Below are 22,039 nucleotides of genomic sequence, written 5' to 3'. Positions count from 1 at the left end.
TTATCCTTATGAATATAACGATAGCTGTCTTTAGGATTGTTTGTTTATTCGTTTATTTGTTAATGTGTTTATTCATTTATTTATTCATATACCAAAGGGAGTATTCAGGACTGATATATACAAATTATTGTTGTGTAACTGTGGGGCGCGTTGGTCGTGAGAACAGCAACAGAGAAAGTCGACAATGGGGATCGAAGGTCACTCACTAAATACGACGGATTACTCATCTGTTTCCTTCTTAGCAACAGTACTTCATGAAATAAACAATAATGTTGTGCAGCTGACAACGAAATATAACGCAGAAAATAATCATACCTATCATGGTTACACATGGCTTCGGGCTAACTGATTTTGAAGGAAAACGGAAATGTCAGGTCCTTGAATATTTCCCTGTATATTCTGAGCATATATTAACCATATCCTTACTTTCATTCACGAATTATTTAGGTTTTGTTTAATTAATTAGGAGAGAGAGTTTGAGGAATTACAAGCAAGAAATATTGAAAGGGAAAATGTGGATGAACTATTTGCCACGTAAGCAGTGAACAAGAGGAGGAAATTCAGGGTTCCCCCTCCACTGCGTACCGCCACGGAATTGAATGTTATCTTAACGGCAACCAGAATAAAAGGAAGAGTGCCAACACCCGGTACAAAAGGGGTTAATTGAAATAGGATGGAACCCCCCACCCCCCGCAACTTAGGATGTGTCACGGAAATGAATCATATATTCTGTTGGGAGACAAAACAAGACGAAAAGCACACTCCGGGACGCAAGGTCAACCTTAATGGACAAAGATTTCCTGTCACGTCTGTTCTGGGCGATGTGATGCAAATGTACAAGAACATCAATCAGTGTGATGCTAAATAAAAAAAGCACTGGCGAGGGAAAAAATCTGCCACGAGGAGAAATATTAATGATGATAAAAAGGTCAATAATAATAATAATAATAATAACAATAATGATAATAATAATAATGATGATGATAATAATAATAATGATAATGATAATAATAATAATAGTAATAATAACAATGATAATAGTAATCATAATAGAAATAACAATAACAATAATAATAATAATAACAATAATGATAAAGTCAAAAGCATAGACTCATTGACAATGGATAGCAATAGAGTTGGGTAAAGTGACTGTGTGGAACCTTTCAGTGCTCACTCTACGCCCCTTGGTATTGTGACACTGGAAGTTCCACTGAGGCGCCGGTTGGCCCGAACAGGGACTTCCATCAGCCAAGACTCAGATTGCATCCTGCCCTCAGTTATCTGTTTGTTACACCTGCCATACAGCCCAAGTTAGGCTACACTAGAGTCTATGAATTAATTATGAAATGTCACCTGTGAAGTCATACTGTAGTTAGATAGAAGTGATTATGAAATGGGTTGGGACGTCGAATGTAGACAGATGAATTCAAAATGTTATTTTGGTATTAGGTTAATAACAATGAGTGTATACAATCAACAATAAGTAAATAAAACACACATACATATAGTCTAACACAAGTTTAGGGACTGTAACGTGGTTTGGAGTAATATCCCATGCTCTTGTTTATATCTTCATATATTTTTGACAGGTTTGTATTATTTGTTTTGATGTATTTTTGTTAGTATTGTGGCTCACTTTTTCTTTTTGCCTCTCGTGGGGTTCCTAGTCCACACAGGAGGCGCTTACCTCAAATATGGGCGAATTAATGATTTATGTGAATGATTGATGAAAGTTTGATTTAAGACATCAAAAGACTGTACTGCTGATCTTAGAGTCTTATTTAATGTCTCTGAGGTAGAAATACAATACTGAGAAGAATGAATTTCTGTTTCAGGTTTAAGGGAGAAATAGGCAAGAACTGGTTTACCAACAGAGTAGTTATCGGATGGAACAGACTTAGTAGCCACGTAGTGAGCGCTGAGACAAGTGACTGTTTTAAGTGAAGATTGGGTAACTTTATAGATGGGGATGACAGGTAGTAATAGACATGAAACTGCCTAGTGAGTACCTTATGGTCCCTTGCAGTCTTCTCAATTCTTATATTCAGAGAAATATATGATTCTAGAACCGATAGCACGATCTATTGACTTCAGAACTCCATTTATCATAGTTATCTGCCCTTATCACAGCAGGTGAGATAAAGGTATGCCTTATCTCTTCTCACACCTCAGTGTACCCCACCCATCCACCCTCTCTCTTGACGCAAACATCAAGAGTTCAATTTTTTATCAGAGATGAATGGAAGCCGCATAAAAGTGGCTCGTGCTAAACTGACAAGAATTTCCAAAAGAAATGGAGATCACAAACACGCCCGAATTACAACGATAATGAAATGAACAGGGAAAATTAATAGTGTTCGTCTCAACCTAGGTCTTGATAAGAACAGAGCAGTTCAATTCGGGAGAGAAACAAGTAGAATGGTGACATGAGAATGCAGACTCTTGGTGCTGTGATGATCATGTCGCACTTCCTGATGACGTCATATCGTTAGTTTACTTTCCGGAGTTAACCGACCCCTTACGTCAAGTATTTTCATTTCATTTATTGTAAATAAAAAATACTCAAGCTTTTATTTAATGTTGGTCTTGGTTAGTGATTGACTATAACTATATGAGCTTTCCATTTAATGAATATTTATGAGACTACTCGTGTAGTTATGAACAATTAACTTATACTTAACTTTCAACTGATTTTCAAGCATATATATACAGTGTGGTACGAAATCAAACAAGGTAAATAAAAGGTAACATATTCGTAGCATACATGCACGCACACACACACTCGCTGGCGCAATGGTAGAGTTCCCGGCCGCCACTACGGCGGTCCGGGTGCGAATCCCGCCCAGGGCTGAAATGATTTCAGTATCGCTGCGCTGCGAGTCATTACTCCAACTCTCGTAGGCGGGGAGTTGTGTGTGTGTGTGCGTGTAAGGTCACAGCATTACCCATAGATCGGTCATATATGAGCCCTGAGCTCTCTTACGGTAGGGAAATAGCTGCTGTCCATTACGAGTCCAACATGTGATCCAAGGCAATGGTGAATCACACCCACGCACACACACATACACCAATCTATTCACGACCTGGAGTAAAGTTATAAGCAGGGCGGAGATTATATTGTTTATTTCTTTTATTTTTACTTAATAAACAATATATATTTATATTTGCCTTTTCCAGTAAATGTCATGTAGATATTGTAGAGAAATTGAATAGAAAATAGAATTAGAAATTGTAGAGGGGAATTATATAAAAACCGAACGAACTTTGGCGACAACCTAATCGTTACTTTTAGTTAATATATGTCATTCTTCTCCTTTGTTGGATATGTGATACTCCTTTATTGTAGATATAGTACTTAATCTCAATATATATGTAGTACTTAATCTCAATATATAGTAAATGTTTTATGTAAGTAGTCTATGGAATATAGGCGTGACAACAGCGCTTAAGCTTAGTGCTTATGGTCTAACGACGCACATAGACCGGTTACGTAATGTAATGACAACTATAAGTAAAGGGAAGAATTACTACAGAAGTAATCAACAGATTATAGACTGAGTCGCAGGTAAGAATATCATTAAACATTAGGGATAACTGAAAACAAACGATGAGAGGCTTATTTCCAAACATGTATTCATATATATAATATTGGTAAGGATATTTGTTCCTTAGTAAGTTGCTAGAAGACAAAATGAGCAGTTTGTAGATTGAAATTTACTGTCAAGCGACATACTGTATTGTCATACTCGATGAGAGTAACTACCAATAGGTGAAAAGATGACTACCTTACATATCATTTTGTAATTTTGAAATGTTTGGAACAGATTCACAAAGAGTAAATTATAAATTATTCTTTATGTTTTTTGTGTACATATTATGACTTCATGGGTCTTATGTAATAGTTTGCAGTTTATATTTTCTCGTAATCAGTCTCCACGTAGCGGGCAGCGCTACTATGGGTTGATCCATGACAAGGAGTAGGATAAACTGGAGGACTTTGTTAGCTGCGGAGTAGAAGGTAAGCCCAGCGTTAATGACATTTACCAACATATTGGACTTTGAAGAAGAGCACAGCTGAACTGGGTACTTTATCATAAGTCCTTTGTCTAAAATATTTTTTCAAAGACCTGACGATGTGTCAGACTGATCGTCTGTCAAACAAAAACTCTCAGGCCTTTCCTTGCAGTCACAACATTCAGTCAATCAGCTGTTAGGACGTGAGGTGGGTGTAGTGCGACCATCGCACCCAAGCGACATCATGTGCGTGAAATGAAAATTGTGTCCATTTTGTGCATTAACCACGTGCCATATATTAATGGTATGAGATAAACACAAAGTGTAATGAAGTGAACCCACCCAGGAACAAAGGTGATGTTAATTGCTGCCGATTGAATGTCGTCCACAAATGTCACTGGTGCTACAACAGTCTACAGCCCATTGCAGTCCCATATTGAAACGTGAATTGGTAATAGTTTAATGTATAGTATGATGGCTCTCCTTTAATCAAACCACGTAGTTAGCTGTGAAACCAGCGTTCAAAGTTCAGACAGTCATAGTGGGAGATTACTTCGGTACACTTAGGACTTAGGTCATTTGCATTTTTGTACTGTTATAAGATAGAACATACTTTGATACTATTAGATAAAGACTAACATATCTTTCTATGATGTTGTTTATTATTTTTTGTGAAGAGAGGATTGTTTCTATATAAATGTTAGCAAATTGATAACATTTAAGGGAATTGACATGCATTTAGATTGTGGTCCACATAGACCGCAAAAGTCTAATGCTTGTCATGGTTGAGGAAGTTAACAAAGCAATTCTTTCCTCTTGATTGATTTCACTGCATAAATACCAAGTACTTTAACAAGCTAAGACCAATCGAGCATAACTATATTCAGGCCACCATCCACCTTTAAAGTAATCGTCTGAAGTCCTGGCCACAGAGATGAGTTGTCCAAGCTGCTATCATACAAATATAACCATTCCATAAAAAAAAAGGTAGATCTTTCAAATTCAAGTATGAAAAATGAGTGATGCTGGAATAGAACCCAATGACCACAAAGACAATGAAGACCTCGTCAAACATTGTCTTATTCAGAACGTATAGACAACAAAATATATCTACTTGTCTTGTGGGCAAGTCCATGAGCTGTTTGTGATTACCTGGGAGCTGTCTCCTCTAAAAGAGACCTGGTACAATGGATTGACCAGGCTGACCAGGCTACTTTGGTAGCCAGTCATAGTGTAGTATTTCATATTTCTGAGATTTGACACTTGGACAATGTATCGCCCTTGCATCAGGTAGTATAGAAATTTAAGGGGCAATTTTACAGTGGATTGGAGCCATCGAGAGAAGTTTAGAAATGTAGTGAATATGAGGGTTGCAGATGTCTTTGAAAACAACTTAGCATGATTTCTAAGAGATCATTGAAAAAATTGTTCCACAATGTGAATTTTAGGTTGACAAACATCTTGGGTATTATATGATTGTACCCATTGTAAAAACTAGAAAAAGTGAGGCTATGAATATTCAGTATCCAGTTATGAGAGAACATTTATTGGAAAAAGACAAAAATTCAGCCTTGAAAACTACAAAAAATGGCAGCTCAATCCTCCCAGGAATGAGGCAAGAATAGCCAAAATTACTCCAGATTAATGTAAGTAATACTAAAGTATTTGAGCCTGGTACATTGGGTTAGGTTTGGTTTTGTTCTAGGGTCGGATTAGCTCAGAAACCACTATGGGTAATAGTGGACTCGGTGAAAATAGCTTAGGAATCTAAAATCAGTATGCAGTAAGAATAGGTTGTGCAAGCCTAGACTATGCTTGAAACAGGAGCAGAGATCTTTTCAAGGTAGGCTATATCATAACATAGCGTGATATGGTATTTAACCCATCCAGAATCAATGGCATTGAATTAACACTGCAACATTTGAGCATCAATGGTGGTAATTTAACACCATAAGTTGCTGTAGCAGCTGCTTTCTAACTGTAAGCAAAAACTGTCTAAAGTACATAAATATATAACTGATAAATCATAAATGTACTGATAACTTGCCACATTTTTACATACAAGTACTAAATAGAGAATGTGAACCATTGAAAATTATATATTATGTAACCAATATTTCCATGAAAAAAGTGGCACAAAATTTGTAAAGTGCATTGTTACTACTTAAAATTATGGAATGTGGTAGAAACTAACCTCGGATAATAGTACATTGCCAAAAACGTCCCTTCTTGAAATTCTTCATGTACTTGTTACTTGTTGTTGTTGTTATTTGGGAGTTCTAGGCCCCGCTCCACCAGCATCGGTGCTCTGCAGGGCCTCCATTGATGTTATCAAACACTATAGTCACTTTTAATACACAAATCATCCATGTCATAACACTCGGTGAACAAATGTGTCTTCAAATTTTTCTTGAAAATGGCACAGTTTCTACTCATTTTGACATTTAGTGGTAGCTCATTAAAAAGTCTTGGCGCACATCTTTCAAACGCTCGAAAACCCATCTTAGACGAGTGATCACAGAGGCAGGTTTATTCAACTGTGACTACTTTTTTCATGCACTATCTTCATTTTATCATGAGAAGTTATGCAGAAAATGAAATGTCAAAAGTTGGCAGATCCAGATGCCAGCTTGCATCTGAGCTATACATTAGACTGACAATGTATGGGGTACTTTAGTTTCATAATTACGGCCCTCCACTACAGGTTATACTATAATTATCAACAGTTGAAGATAGTAAAGCTAAGATCACTGCTTCCGAATATAACTGATACAGTATGCTAGGTTAGGACAGGATATTAGGCTAAACCTGGGATGGGTAACCCTTGGCCTTTGAGCCAGATACATCCTGTTAAAGTCTATCATCAACTGTACTGATTATATATTGCCAACAAAATTATAAATTGGAACCATCCCGTATGATGTAGTGACCGCAGAGCTTTTATGCACTCAATATTTCAAGGACTTAAATGACCTTTACAGACCAGAGTCACACACATTGTAGACTAACTTCCACTTAAGGGGGTGGGGGGATGTTGACTACTTAAATTCTGCTATACTTTTGTTCTGCTCGTACTACCCTTCTTTAATCTTTCGTTTATCACTTTTGTGGCTACTTTATCAGCGTGATAGTCCTCAAGGATAGAAGTACTGGTTATTGGTCAAACATCTCGTTAAGTCATTAGTTGCCCATAGAAACCTCTTCCCCTACCAAAATTTCCAGTTCCCCAGTGGCCTTGGATCAATAATGCTAGATGGTAAGGGGGTCTGGATCAAAATTGACTGGTTTCCAATAACAAGTACTTCCTAAAATTGATCACACATGCACACACACACCCCCAGGGCCCAGTACTTTGTAGTGGGGGAGCTTGTGTGTAGCAAGGATGGGCTGAGCTGTGCTAGCCAGGTGCAACCATACTGGAGAGGTCTGCCCTAAGCTGCCAGACAAAATCTGGGCCAATGGACTTTTGTTGACGACCCTGGCTTGTTTTTGACTATGGACCAGAATGCTCATAGCATTTGCCACCCTCGCCCTATGACAGTTTTAGAATGAGGTTCTTGGGGTTGTGAATAGATAGGGGATCCCCCACCCTTTTCCTTTGTGAATTCCCCTATCCCTATCCTTCATATTTGCTACCCAGCTCTCCTTTTCTCACCATCTTTCTCTAATACTTAAGAAAGGTTCTTGTATATTGGTGCCTCCCAAGCTACATGTCCAAACCCAGTCAAGTGGAGATGTATACCGCAAGGTCACTACTCCCTGCGAGGGCCAAAACTCAGACTGGCGTATGCATGTTTGCAAGGTAGGTACTGGGCTGCCGACTTCCTTTCTCTCTATCCAGCGCACATGCAGAGTGACTACGCTAGCCCCATTCTTAATGGAGCAAAACTAAAGAGGACAAATTTATGGGTTGACAGTCTCTAACTCACCTCCGAGGCCCTGCATGTGTAAATAGTCATTTCTGGAACTTCTGACTCTGCAAAGACTTTTCTTTTATTGCTTGAGGCATCAGGTAACTGCAGTATCTTCTATATATTCATCTCTCTTGATATATGGTGTGATCCTATAAATATACATGATCATGGTGGCTGTTCAGACTGTATATTCTAAAGCTCCACCACTACCTGATCCTCCTAAACCTTCCGATCCCTCTCCTAATACTACTGATTCTAACGTTGACGATGTTGGCACAGCAAAAGTAAAACTCCCAGTTGTTGACTCCAGCTTTAAAAAGGATTTTGGTAATGATACTGTGACTTCATTGACAGATAATTCTGTTGTCCAGAAACCTATAATTGGAATGGCTTCTAGAGTGACAAAATCGTCTTTAGATACTCTGAAGCCTATAAACAGCTCAAGTATTGCTCCTAATTGTCATAGAATTTTATATTTAAAATATCTCTCTTGGTAAGAGTTACGTTGACTTACATGAAGAGTTCTGTAAGTTTGGATCAATTAAAGAGATCAGGGTTAAACTGACTGACAACTTTAAGGCTTGGCTAGTTTACATTTCATTTCTTTCCAACCAGGATGCAGCTGGTGCCTGCTTGGATTATAATAATTCCAAGCCTCAGCATAAAACTGTCACTATTAAATCTAATGGTCTTCTTCTCAACTTGGAATTTCTAGTACATCTCAACCCCCCTCTTTGAAGGTTTCCTTACCCCTTTTGAGGGGTTGTCTCCTGCCCCATCTGGAGGGGCACCTAAGGTTTCCATTGCTGAAACCTCAGACTTCTTTCAATTAGGCACCCTCTCAGGTAATCTCTCTTCCAGACTTGGACTCCCCAGTGGAGGGATTGCTGACTGGTGTACCTCACTCAGCTGAGGTGCACAGAAGCAATGAAGATCAGCCAACTCTAGAACCCAATAGAAAAACAAATGCTAAAACGAATTCTTCTGTTAATGCTGAACCCAAGCCTCAGCGTGAAAGTTACTACTAGATCTAATCATTGTTCTTCTCCACAACCTGGAATTTCTAGCACTCCTCAATCCTCCTCTGCAGAGGTTCTCTCATTCCCTGTTGAGGGAACGTCTCCTGCCCCATCTGGAGGGGTACCTAAGGTCTCCATTGCTGAAACCTCGCAGGGTTCCTTCAATAAAGCCTCCTTTCAGGCAATCTCTCTCCCAAACTTGGGGGGGGCTCCCCAGTAAAGGGATCGCTGACTGGTGTGCCTCACTCGGTTGAGGTGCACAAAAGCAAAGCTACGGAGTCTGAAGCTGTGTGCGGTAAAAGACTCCACAGTGCACCCTCATCTCCAATTTCTTCCCCATATTGTGATATGCAGTCTAAGAAAGGAACTAGTAATTCAGGCTCTATATCAATATCTGTAGGACCATTGTCAGAGAGGAGGATGCCACACTTGAAAACAAAGAAATTGGATAAGAACCCATCTTGTAAACATTCATTCTCCTGGCCTTCTCTTCCCAGGCCAGGAGAACCAAAAAAGAAAAAGAAAACTGTATAATGTCTATAATTCGGTGGAATATTCAAGGTTTTAATTCTCATCGAGAGCAGGTTCAGATTCTCTTTAAAGAACATGTCTGCTATTTGTCTCCAAGAGACTATGCTAGGCGATTTATCCCTTAATGTTGGATTTAATTATAATTTTTTATAGATCTCCTCCTATGATTGGGGGTCGTGCTTATGGAGGTACTGGTATCATTGTTAACAAGTCTGTAAACCACAGAATTGTCCACGTACATTCAGTGTTGCAGGCTTGTGCAGTACAAATTTTTACCACTAAATGGATCACTTTATTTGTATTTGGAGCCTGAACTTGAAGATTGACTTCTAGACGTATTTAACCACTCCCATCAGTTTGAGTTAAATGACCTACAATCTTTGGTCGACCAGCTTCCTCAGCCTTTTATTTTAATGGGTGATTTTAATGCCAAGCATCCTCTATGGGGTGGATCAAGGTGTGACCCCTGGGGTAATATAATTGAAGAATTTATTGATAATGTCATTTTGATGAATGATGGTTCTAAAACTAGGTTTAATGTCTTAAACAATTCAAGTTCTGCTATAGACCTAACTACAGTGAGACCTCTCATTAACGGATGTTAATTGGCTGTTTGCGGTGTTTTCCCTGTGTTTTTGGTGCTGTTGTTTAGTGCGTGCAATCACTATGCCACTCAAAAACCACTCCAAAACACCAAAAACACAGTGAAAACACCGCATACACAGCTAATCAACGTCCATTAATGAGAGGTCTCACTGTATTTGTTCATCATCCTTAAGAGTAGATTACAGTTGGTCAATAGATGAAGATCTACTTGGTAGCAACCACTGGCCTATCCACATTAAATATTGAAGAAACATTCCCTCCTCTTGCTTACCTAAATGGAAGACAGGAGAGGCTGATTGGGAATTGTTTAGGAGATCCACAGAGATTAATTATAAGACTAGTGATTTTTCTAGTAACTCTGATGCACATGATTATCTGGTAGGCATCATAGTTTCTGGTGCTTTTTCATCCATTCCTAGGACAGCTGTAAACCTCAATGCCCAGTAGTCCCCTGGTGGAATGATGAATGTGTTTTGAGTAGAAAGATTACAAGAACTTGCTATAAGAGATATTTGAGATATCCTTGTTTAGCCAATAGGATAACATACAGAAGAGCTCAAGCAAAGCAGAAGAAAATCTTTAAGAAAGCAAGAAGGGAATCCTTCATTAAATTTATTAGCGCGTTGAAATATGATTCTCCCCCTACCTTAGCATTCGAAAGTTACAGGGAAAGTTTACTCCATCTCCTTTGCCCATTCTCAAGATAATGACTCTTATGTCAGATACAAGAGAGGTAGCAGAGGCTTTTGGAAGACACTATGCTGATATTTCAAGTCCACTTCATAATTTACCTGACTTCAGAAGAATTAAAGACCACGACTGTCCCTCCTACCAATATGAACTCGGAGGCATTTTTACCTTGTATGAATTGGATCATGCTTTATCTTTATCCTCCCCCAACCTCTCCTGGAGAGGATGACATTCTTTATTCCATGGTTGCTCATTTATCCATATCTTCGAAGAAATTCCTTTTAAATGTGCTGAATAAATTTTGGTCTTCTGGGTCTTCTAAATCTTGGAAGACTTCAATTATCATAGCAATTTTAAAGGCTGGAAAAGACTCAAATCTCCCACAAAGCTACAGACCTATTGCTCTGACTAGCTGCATTTAAGATCTATGAAAGAATGGTTAATATGAGTTTAGTTTAGTTTTTGGAGTGTAAAAATCTTCTATCAAACTGTCAGTTTGGATTTAGAAGAAACGAGTGCACTCTGGATCCCTTACTTTTTATCACTCGTGAGATTCGGAATGCCTTTACAATTCAGAATCCGAGCATTGCTGTGGTTTTTTGACTTAAAAATGCCTATGATAACCTGGTGGGGAGGCATTCTGAAGCAACTTGCAGAGTCGGGTATCGGGGGTAATATGTTCAATTGTTGAAAGGATTTCTTGTCTGGTTGTTATCTAAAAGTCAGAGTGGGCTCTTCTTTCTCTCCTGCATATCTTCAAGAGGAAGGGATTCCCCAAGGAAGTGTTCCGAGTCCTACACTCTTCAGCATAGCCATTAATAGTTTGTTTGAACACTTCCTGTTGGAGTTCATGGATTGGCTTATGCTGATGACTTCACTATTGTGTGCAGCAGATCGACAACATTAGAAACAGGCCAAAAGATTCAAGAGGTTATTAACTTAGTAACAGCATGGGCTAATTGCAGGGGCTTCAGATTCTCTGCTGAAAAAACAAAAGCCATTAGGTTCTCTAGACTATGATGCAAGGAAGAGATACCAGCATTATTCTTAGAGGGTATTATATTACCATATGGAGACCATGTAAAATACTTGGGTCTGTTTTTGGACAAAAGGTTGGCATTCACTCATCACATAAATGAGGTCATATCCAATATTAAACAGCAACTTATTATACTAAAGGTAGTGTCTTACTTCAACTGGGGAGCAGATCATATAACTGATAAGGTTTTACCAAGTATTGTGCCTTGGCAAAATCGATTATGGATGTCAAATTTATGGATCGGCATGTAAAACTTTACTAAAGAAATTTGATGTAGTCCACAATATGGCTTTGTGGATTTGTTCAGGAGCTTATAGAACATCTCCAGTGGATAGCTTGTAGATATATATCTCGTGTGTTGTCATCAAAACAAAATCCAAACTTCAAATATGTAAAGCAGCCAGTACACAGAGCTCCAAGAAAAGGTACTCTGCCGAAACCTTTAGAAATGAGATGTGAAGTTGGGGCAGAGGAGGTAGGACTTGTTCCTGTTACAATTGCTGAGGTTAAGCCTCCCAGATTCCCTCCTTGGAACTGATCTCTCACTGTGATTTGTCCTTTTAAAAACAAAAATAATAGAACTGCTGTAGAGCTAAGGAGTGAATTTTTAGAACACTTATCAGTACATGCGATACTGCTTCTGACCCAGGGCAGTGGACAAGGATGCAGGGATGACCCGTCATCCAGGAGGTACCAAGATAGGAGGGTGGAGGGGAGTGAAATATATGGGAAATGGAATAGGTGGGAGTGATTTCTATGCCTTTTTCTTTTTGGCTACCCCCCGTGTAAGGGGGAAAAAGCCTTTGGTATATGTATGTATCGGTACATGCTGATTCAGTTTTTGTTTATACTGATCAAAATCCCAAGATGGTGTTGGTTGTGTTGTTGTCTGATAGCACGGTTTTAAAGAGGAGGTTGCCTAATTTTAGCTCTGTTTTTACTGCTGAACTGCTGGCAGTCTACAGTGCCCTGAAATTTGTTTTTAATTCTGTTTCGTCTAATAAGAACGTTATTTTTACAGACTCTATGAGCATTCTATCCTCTCTAAGTAAATTATTGCTTTCACTATTTAGTCCAAGAAATACAGGACTGGTTGATTCTTATTAACAGCTGGAAGAAAATAAAAATAAACTTTTGCTGGGTGCTGTCCCATGTGGGTGTCACTGGAAATGAGCAAGCCGATGTTGCAGCCAAAGCTGCTACTAGGCTCGGTCACATAACATACACAAAAATCCCACATACAGACTTCAAGCAAGTAATTCATTGTTATGCAATGAAGAAGTGGCAGGAACAATGGACAAGGCTGGATGGTAATTAAAGTTAAGAGATTCACCCCTCGGTGAGCCCTTGGAAGTCTCATTCTTTGAACAGGAGATCAAGTATTGTTGTAACAAGGTTAAGAATTGGCCATTCCTACAATACTCAATTTTTTTATGGCAAATGGAGCAAAAAGTCTGGCCCCCCAATGCCCCACTTGCCAAATTGTTTTTACAATTAAACACATTTTAATTCGGTACCCTGCATATTCTAATAAGCACAGGACAAACTTTTTAATAAATTTATCTCCTGAAGTTTTAGGAGAGGATGCTCATGTGGACAATGTTTTAAAGTTTTTAAAAGATCAATTTGTTTTATGAAATTTAAATTTGTATATATGATTGCTTGTGTGTGTATCTTGTTTTGACATGTTTTTGTGAGTGTTTCAAGCCAAAAATTTCATAAATCAATCACATAACCAGCACAGTAGTGAAATTATATGAAAGGATTATGAAAAATTGATGGACCAGAGACTTTGAAAAGATGAACATTCTGACAGTCAGTTTGGCTTCAGATCTGGAAGGTAGTGGATGTCAAATTTTTTAAGCTTTTACTCGAGTGATTGATGTGGTACAGGAGATAGATGGGTGGATGGACTGTGTGTGCCTGGACCTAGAGAAGGAAATTGATAAGTGACTCAGTCAGCTTGTATGAAAATTGGAGCATGTTGGAGGACTAAGAGTCAGACTATTAGAACGGATTAAAAACTTTTTGATGGAGAGATACACAAGGACAGTAGTAAAACTCAAGATGTCAAGCTGGAGAGCAGTAATGAGCAGAGTACCACAAGGTTCAGTGCTTGCACTAATAATGTTTGTCCATTTTAATGACATGATGGAAGGAATAACAAGCTATGCCAATATGTTTGGAGATGATGCAAAAATCATGGGTGAAAAATGAGGAGGGTAGTAGAATATTACAAAGATCTAAATACCATCTTTGCATGAAGACAAGAATGGGAAATTAAGTTTAATACCAAAAAATGCAAAGTACTGAAAATGGGAGATAGTGGCAAAAGGCCATCCTTAAACTATTCTTTGGGAAGCAAACTAGTTACAAAAACAAAAGAGGAGAGACTTGGGAGTGTTGATAAAAGACAATCTGTCACCTGACACATGTCAGCAAGATTGTGGGATAGACGTATAGACTACTGCAGAAGATTAAGTGGCATTCCATTATATGGATGAGATAAAAAAAAAAAAAAAAAACTCTCAAACCCTGATACACCCAAGACTGGAATATGTATCAGTAATATGGTCCTCACACAGAATGAAGGATATAAACAAGATTGAGAGAATACAAGGAAAGATTTAGAACTGTTGGTCATAGATAACTTATCACCTGACAAATATATCATGAAATAGTGGATAAAGCATACAGATGAATATAAAGGTAGCATTTCATTACAATGACAAAGTTATTGGGGGGAGGGAAATAGAATGCCCTATTGGATGACACTGTTGGTGTGGGCTTTACACATGGTCAATCATCAATGTATTGTCCCAGATGTCTCTTGCAAGAGACCTACAACCAACAAATAACTAGCATCAGCCACTAGATTGACCCACAAGTTACTAAAGGAAGAGAGAGTAGGGTAGTATAAAATGATGTACTAGGTATATTCTATGGTGATTGCATTTGGGACAATTGCTCATGTGGCAAGGATTGTGGTTTGAATACAGTTGCACACCTGTACTAGTGTGGTTCTTGCTTGTTGTGGTAATGGTTTCTATTTAGAGTTGATGTCATGGGAAGTTTGGAGAATAGTTTGGTCAGTCTGACTATTGTGATCAGTGTTTTTGTATGGTTGTGAAGGTGTAGCGGTTCGGTTATTGTAGTTTGAATAGTATGCTGTCAGTTTAGTTTTTTGTTCTCAGTTGGTTATGCTTGTAAGAGGTTTGAATGAATGGGTTTGATCATGGGCTTTTCCATACAATTGTGTACTTATCATTTTAATAGAATGCAGAGGTTTTTGGTTTCTTTGTGTAGATGTTCTGTCAGGGTGGTTTTGGTGCATCCTGTTATTCATAGTGCTTTGTTTTGAGTAATTTGTAGGGTGTCATTCTTCATAGTTGAAGGACACCATGCTGGAAAGATGTTGTCAAGTGTGGTTCTTATGTATTGTTATTGTACTTAAGCTGCCAGTTGTAGGCAATATGTCTGTCATTGGTACCAGCATGTTTCTCCATCTGGCTCTGTCTTGGGAGACTCCGTCCTTCCTCAGAAGTTTCACTGATTAGTTTGTCAAAATGTGTGCTTGCCACTGATCTTAGATTTTTTCTTGTTTATATTTGTTAGGTCCTCAGTGTGTGGGCCAAAGGGCAAATTTATATCAAGAGTCCCAGGATTTTAGGGCTTTTTCTAATAGTTTTCATTAAATTTGATTGAATATTCCTTTGATTCATGGTTGTCTAGTGTGCACAACATTATTGATGATTTCTGAGAGGAAGGCTTCCATCTTGTTTTGTTGTAGCCACTGTTCTAATTTAAGTATTTTTGGTGTTTATAGCAGCTGTTTTGCAGTTGCTGTGCTAGGTTATCTTTAGATCACTTGCATAGGTGAGAGCTTTGGTGTTGTGAAGAGGTTAAGTAGTGCATGTGAGATATCTCTTTGAGGGACTCCATTGTACAATGTTTTGACCTTGGTTATTTTTGGATATTTGGAACTCTTACAGCTAAAATATTTTATAACCATTTCTTGTTGTGGATGTATGTGTATTAGGCTGATTGAACCAAACTCTGGAGAGAATTTGTTTATTTAGAAACGAATGTTGAACGCCAATAATGATAGCTCTCTTCTAAGTGCGAAAAAAAGGAGAGGGGTTGGTAAGGGAGGTGTTGACAGAGTTCAAATCGTGTCCCAACTTGGTCTGCTTGCGGGAGAAGGGAGAGGAGGTGAGAAAGTAAGGAGCAGCAAGCCAGGCTCACGTATAATGCTCTGGGGCTCTCCGAATCTTCGGCGTTCGTCCAACCTTTATATACATGGGCAGTTGACCCGTGCTCCTTTTTGGTGTGAGGTCAAATGTGATCCGTGGGAAGTCGAGGCAGAATGTTCTTGCACTGGTGACTCATGAAGACAGAGGCTATGCGTTCCTCAATGAATCCAGTGTTCATCATCACATGGCTGGCCAAGGTGCAGGTTGCTCATCGCTGGCTGAGACTGGTACTGCATGTGTGTTCCTCGAGGAGGCTTTGGGCACCTATGGGGCCCAAAGAAGCTTTGGCTCCAGCCATCCTGCTGGGTGGTGCAAGCGTGTCCCATGGGACCACTTGTGGGTCAGTAAGATCGGGGGACAGGCAGAGAAGAAGTGAGGAATGGAGGAGGAACCATGAGGATAACCTTCCTAACATTGTGTATGGTAATTTTGATTGGATATATCAGGGAACTGTATTAAATGCTTTATCTTTTGCCACCAAACTGTTCTTTCTGGTATTGCTTTCATGTTTAATCCCTGTATAGTGAGTGGTTATGAGTAGCATGCTGGTGATGTCGAATTGCCCTCCTTGGATCCATGTTTGTTAGGCAAGGTGGGCATTTGTAAATTAATTATGTTGAGACCAGTCTTTCCATCATTTCAAATATGGTAGGTAGTAGGGAGATTAGTCAGTAGGATTTTCTGTCACTCTGTGTCTCTGTGTCTGTGTCTCTCCCTCCCTGTCTCCCTCTCTCCCTCCCTCTCCCTCTCTCCCTCTCTCTCTCTCTCCCTCTCCCTGTCTCTGCCTCTCTCCCTCTCCCTGTCTCTGCCTCTCTCCCTCCCTCTCCCTCCCCCTGTCTCTCTGCCTCTCTCCCTCTCCCTCCCCCTGTCTCTGCCTCTCTCCCTCCCCCTGTCTCTGCCTCTCTCCCTCCCCCTGTCTCTGCCTCTCTCCCTCTCCCTCCCCCTGTCTCTCTCCCTCTCCCTCCCCCTGTCTCTGCCTCTCTCCCTCTCCCTCCCCCTGTCTCTGCCTCTCTCCCTCCCCCTGTCTCTGCCTCTCTCCCTCCCCCTGTCTCTGCCTCTCTCCCTCCCCCTATCTCTGCCTCTCTCCCTCTCCCTCTCCCTGCCTCTGTCTCTCCCACTCCCCCTCCCACTGTCTCTGGCTCTCTCCCTCCCCCTGTCTCTCTCCCTCTCCCTCCCCCTGTCTCTGCCTCTCTCCCTCTCCCTCCCCCTGTCTCTGCCTCTCTCCCTCTCCCTCCCCCTGTCTCTGCCTCTCTCCCTCTCCCTCCCCCTGTCTCTGCCTCTCTCCCTCTCCCTCCCACTGCCTCTCTCTCTCTCCCTCCCACTGCCTCTCTCTCTCCCTCCCCCTGTCTCTGCCTCTCTCCCTCACCCCCTGTCTCTGCCTCTCTCCCTCTCCCCCCCTGTCTCTGCCTCCTCTCCCTCTCCCTCTCCCCCCTGTCTCTGTCTCTCCCTCTCCCCCCCCTGTCTCTGCCTCCCTCTCCCCCTCATTCTCCCTCTCCCTCTCCCTCCCCCTGTCTCTGCCTCTCTCCCTCTCCCTCCCCCTGTCTCTGCCTCTCTCCCTCTCCCTCCCACTGCCTCTCTCTCTCTCCCTCCCACTGCCTCTCTCTCTCCCTCCCCCTGCCTCTCTCTCTCTCTCTCCCTCCCCTGCCTCTCTCTCTCTCTCTCTCTCTCTCTCTCTCTCTCTCCCTCTCTCCCTCTCTCTCTCTCTCTCCCTCCCCCTGCCTCTCTCTCTCTCTCTCCCTCCCCCTGCCTCTCTCTCTCTCTCTCCCTCCCCCTGCCTCTCTCTCTCTCTCTCTCTCTCTCTCTCTCTCTCTCTCTCTCTCCCTCTCTCTCTCTCTCTCTCTCTCTCTCTCCTCTCTCTCTCTCCTCTCTCTCTCCCTCTCTCTCTCTCTCTCTCTCTCTCTCTCTCTCTCTCTCCCCCTCCCCCTGCCTCTCTCTCTCTCTCTCTCTCTCTCTCTCTCTCTCTCTCTCTCTCTCTCCCTCTCTCTCTGCCCCCCTCTCTCTCTCTCCCCCCCCTCTCTCTCTCACCCCCCTCTCTCTCTCTCTCCTCTCCCTCTCTCTCTCTCTCTCCCCCCTCTCTCTCTCTCTCTCTCCTCTCTCTCTCTCTCTCCCCCTCTCTCTCTCTCTCTCCCTCCCTCCCCCTCTCTCTCTCTCTCTCTCTCTCCCCCTCTTTCTCTCTCTCCCTCTCACTCCCCCTCTCTCTCTCTCTCTCTCTCTCTCTCTCTCTCTCTCTCTCTCTCTCTCCCCTTCCACTTGTCCCTGCCTCTCTCTCTCTCTCTCACCTGCCTCTCTCTCTCTCTCTCCCTCCCCTGCCTCTCTCTTCTCCCTCCCTCCCCCTGTCTCTCTCTCCCTCCCTCCCCCTGTCTCTCCTCCTCCCTCCTTCTTTCCCCCTCCTTCTCCCTCCCTCCCTCCTTCTTTCCCCCCTCTCTCCCTCTTTCTCTCCCCCTCCCTCTCTCTCCTTCCCACTTTCTCCCTCTCTCTCCTTCCCTCCCTCTCCTTCCCACTCTCTCCCTCTCCTTCCCTCTCTCTCTTCCCTCTCCCTCCCTCCTTCCCTCTCTCTCTTCCCTCTTCCCTCTCCCTCTCTCCCTCTCTCCCTCCCTCCTTCCCTCTCCCCTCCTTCTCTCCCTCCCTCCTTCCCTCCTTCTCTCCCTCCCTTCCCTCCCTCCCTCTCTCCCTCCCTCCTTCCCTCTCTCTCTTCCCTCTCTCCCTCTCCCTCCTTCCCTCTCTCCCTCCCTCTCTCCCTCCTTCTCCCTCCCTCCTTCTCCCTCCTTCTCTCTCTTCCCCTCCCTCTCCCTCCTTCTCTCTCTTCCCCTCCCTCTCCCTCCTTCCCTCTCTCTTTTCCTCTTTCCCTCTCTCCTTTCCTCTTTCCCTCTCTCCTTCCCTCTCCCTCCCTCTCTCTCCTTCCCTCTCCCTCCCTCTCTCCTTCCCTCTCCCTCCCTCTCTCCCCATCTCCTTCCCTCTCCCTCCCTCTCTCCTTCCCTCTCCCTCCCTCTCTCCTTCCCTCTCCCTCCCTCTCTCCTTCCCTCTCTCTCCTTCCCTCTCCCTCCCTCTCTCCTTCCCTCTCTCCCTTCCTCTCCCTCCCTCTCTCTCCTTCCCTCTCCCTCCCTCTCTCTCCTTCCCTCTCCCTCCCTCTCTCTCCCTCCCTCTCTCTCCTTCCCTCTCTCTCCTTCCCTCTCCCTCCCTCTCTCTCCTTCCCTCTCCTTCTCTCTCCTTCCCTCTCCCTTTCCCCCCTCTGCCTCCCGTCCTTCCCTCTGCCTCCCCTCCTTCCCTCTCCCACTCTCTCTCTCCCCCCTCTCCCTCCCCCTCCCCCCCTCTCTCTCTCACTCTCCGAATTTTACATTTAAAAAGTTTTATTTTTAGGTTCAGTAATTCTAAATTTTGTATTGTTTCAGGAGGAATCATCAGATATGTGACCCCAATACAAGATAGGATGAATGCAGTTCCACTTGTGCTCTGCCTTGTCTTTCATTTCGCTGAGGCAGGAAAGGACCCCAGTGGTGAAAAGCAGAACAAAACGACTACCAGCAGCCCTAACTCTTGTCCAGTTTTTTGCTCAGGCAAGATCCTCCATCATGTCCAAGTTTCACGGATTTTTAATAGTAGTCAGTATTTTGTTAACTTGAAGTGCAAGGAAGATCCTCAGTTATTAGAAAGTAAGTTTGAGAGCATGCTGACTAGCCAAAAAGGTTCCCTGAATGCATCTGCCCTCCATAAGTTTGTTGATGATCATTTTGATGTACAAAATTCAGAATTTGAGAAATGGATCCCTCTAGACTGGAATCCTAACCCCACATTCATTGCCAGGGTCTATGACATGCCTTTACGCCAGTGGCTCCACAGCCTAAATGATATATGGAGAACTCTTGGGAGGAGGGTTTCTTCAAAGGTGGATGAAAACAAGGAGTTGTATTCCCTGTTGTATGTTCCCAACCCATTGATTATTCAAGGAGAAGGTGTTGAGGAGTCATTACATTGGGACACTTACTGGACTATCGAAGGGCTTCTCATATGCGAGTTGTATAATACAGCAAAAGGAATGATAGAAAATCTGCTGTATCTTGTAAACCAGTATGGCTATGTTCCTAATGGAGGCCGAAAGTATCTCCTGAACAGAACTCAGCCTCCGTACCTCATTCCCATGGTCCAGTTGTATTTACAAGCAACTGAAGATCAAGAATTCCTTAAAAATTCGATAGATACCCTGGAAAAGGAATTTGAATTCTGGAGGAAACATAGATCTAAACATGTAACTGTAAAGGGCATAACATACTTTATTTTTCAGTACAAAACTGATGGTTTTGGGCCTCGTCCTGAATTTTATTTTGAGGACTTTAAAAGTTCAATTCACCTAAATAAAACTGATAAACTTAGGTATTATAGTGACTTAAATTCTGCTGGAGAATCAGGATGGGATTTGTCATCACGGTGGTTTATTGAAAATGATAAACGGACGGGACGTGTAAAAGATATAAAAACCACATCCATAATTCCAGTGTGTCTAAACAGTTTAATGGGATATAATGCAAGAATTATGGCTCAGTTTTATAGCCAACTTGGCAATGTAGAAAAAAGCAACATGTATAACAGAATGGCTAAATCAATAAATGTTACGGTTAGTAGATTGTTTTGGAATGATGAGGAAGGTATATGGTTAGATTACAATATGGAAACTGCTGCCCATCAAACTGGATTTTATTTATCAAATTTCATGCCATTATGGACTGAGACCTATGGTCAGGAGAGGGAACCAGCATATGTAGTGGGACGTGTGTTAAACTATCTTGAACAAAATCAAGTAAACAAGTTCCACGGAGGAGTTCCAGCATCCTTGTTTAGATCAAATGAAACATGGGACCTTCCAAATGGATTTGCGCCACTGCAGCATATATTAATTTTAGGTCTAGAAAAAGCAGGAAAACATGATCCTCAAGCTAAGGACCTGGCTCTCAATCTGGCAAGTCGATGGATACTCAATAACTTTAATACATACCATAATTCAACTCCACCCTCCATGTTTGAGAAGTATGATGTGGTCTTAGGAGGAATTGATGACAATGCCAGACCACAAAAGTTTGGCTGGACCAGTGGAGTGGCCATGAAGTTGCTTAGCCTCTATGGTCATCAAATTAAGACCAGAAATGACCCAGATATAGCTCCTGTGGTCATGTTCATAATGTTGATAACTGTGGCAGCTTTATCAATAAGCTCTTATATGTACAGGGTCAATAACTGCTTTCTAGGAAATGTGGTACTTTTTAAACAAAGAAAGAACAATGTAGTTTGATGTAGGTTGTTTTAGTACAGCATTCCGATAATTATGAAAAAAATGCTACAAGGGTATTTGAGCTCGCCACTCTCGGCCATATTTGTTGACAATTAAAGTTGTGCAAAAATCCTTCACATGATACTTTCACAACTCGTATGATCATTGTCCTGCCCAGTAGGGTTTGAATGTTCCTATAGAATATTAGCCATCCTACAAAGCAAGAATAATGATTGGGGTAGGTTAACATCAATTTTCCACGGATTTGATATGATGACCACACTTGAGTTCACCATTTTTGTGTGGAATGCATTTGGTAGACCGATTTCACAATAGATCAATTGCATGGACAACTAGCTCACAACAGGAATGCTTAGATATTCTCTAAGTATGCAACAGAAAGTTAAACACTTCCTTCACTTTGAATATTTCAGGATTAGCATATACAGAAATGTAACCCCATATAAATGTGGTAACAATATCAAGGGTAGCCTGTAGAATCAAAAGGTTTGATTCCTTTTTCCAGGCAGTAGGAGGCCTACTGACTCCGCGGTTCTGGAAAGACCGTCTGACTGCTCTGAGTAATGGTTACATAGAGGGAGTGCCAGTTAGGTCATTACCCAAAGACTGTGTCCCAGTGATTATATAGAGGGCAGGGGTTGAAACTCTGGGAGTTTGACCTGAGGTCTGTCTGTAGGGTAGTTATCATCAGC

At 41.6% G+C, this 22,039-nt stretch overlaps 2 protein-coding genes across 8 annotated transcripts in view; both read left to right on the top strand.

Annotated features, from left to right (window-relative positions):
* Positions 1 to 3,937: 3,937 nt before the first annotated feature.
* On the top strand, positions 3,938 to 21,610 carry LOC143038581 (trehalase-like). 4 transcript variants are annotated; one of them, XM_076207976.1, is made up of 3 exons: positions 4,212 to 4,260; positions 5,463 to 5,660; positions 19,456 to 21,610. In XM_076207976.1, the coding sequence occupies exon 3, from the start codon at positions 19,494 to 19,496 to the stop codon at positions 21,345 to 21,347; it is 1,854 nt and encodes a 617-aa protein (XP_076064091.1). In that variant the 5' UTR covers positions 4,212 to 4,260; positions 5,463 to 5,660; positions 19,456 to 19,493; the 3' UTR covers positions 21,348 to 21,610. The 4 variants fall into 4 exon arrangements, with proteins under 4 accessions (XP_076064089.1, XP_076064093.1, XP_076064091.1 ...); XM_076207974.1 differs by lacking the exons at positions 4,212 to 4,260; positions 5,463 to 5,660 and adding an exon at positions 3,938 to 4,018; XM_076207978.1 differs by lacking the exon at positions 5,463 to 5,660 and having other exon boundaries at positions 4,094 to 4,222.
* Positions 19,482 to 22,039, top strand: part of LOC143038582 (uncharacterized) — a 34,373-nt gene continuing 31,815 nt past the window's right edge. For 2 of the 4 annotated variants that reach the window (XR_012967579.1, XM_076207979.1), the window contains exon 1: positions 19,482 to 19,620. The gene's annotated coding sequence lies outside the window, so the exon portion shown is untranslated. Of the gene's footprint in view, positions 19,717 to 22,039 lie in introns of all 4 variants that reach the window. The other 2 variants (XM_076207981.1, XM_076207980.1) reach the window with 2 other exon arrangements.

Source organism: Oratosquilla oratoria, chromosome 24 (assembly GCF_046742065.1).
Source record: "Oratosquilla oratoria isolate Oo_2021 chromosome 24, ASM4674206v1, whole genome shotgun sequence".
Lineage (NCBI taxonomy): Eukaryota > Metazoa > Arthropoda > Malacostraca > Stomatopoda > Squillidae > Oratosquilla > Oratosquilla oratoria.
The sequence above is the reverse complement of the archived record's forward strand: the minus strand, read 5'-3'. Positions and strand labels throughout refer to the sequence as shown.

Bases quoted from the DNA above. Each gene is read 5' to 3' on its own strand.
- LOC143038581 (XM_076207974.1), top strand. From the start codon at position 19,494: ATGAATGCAGTTCCACTTGTGCTCTGCCTTGTCTTTCATTTCGCTGAG.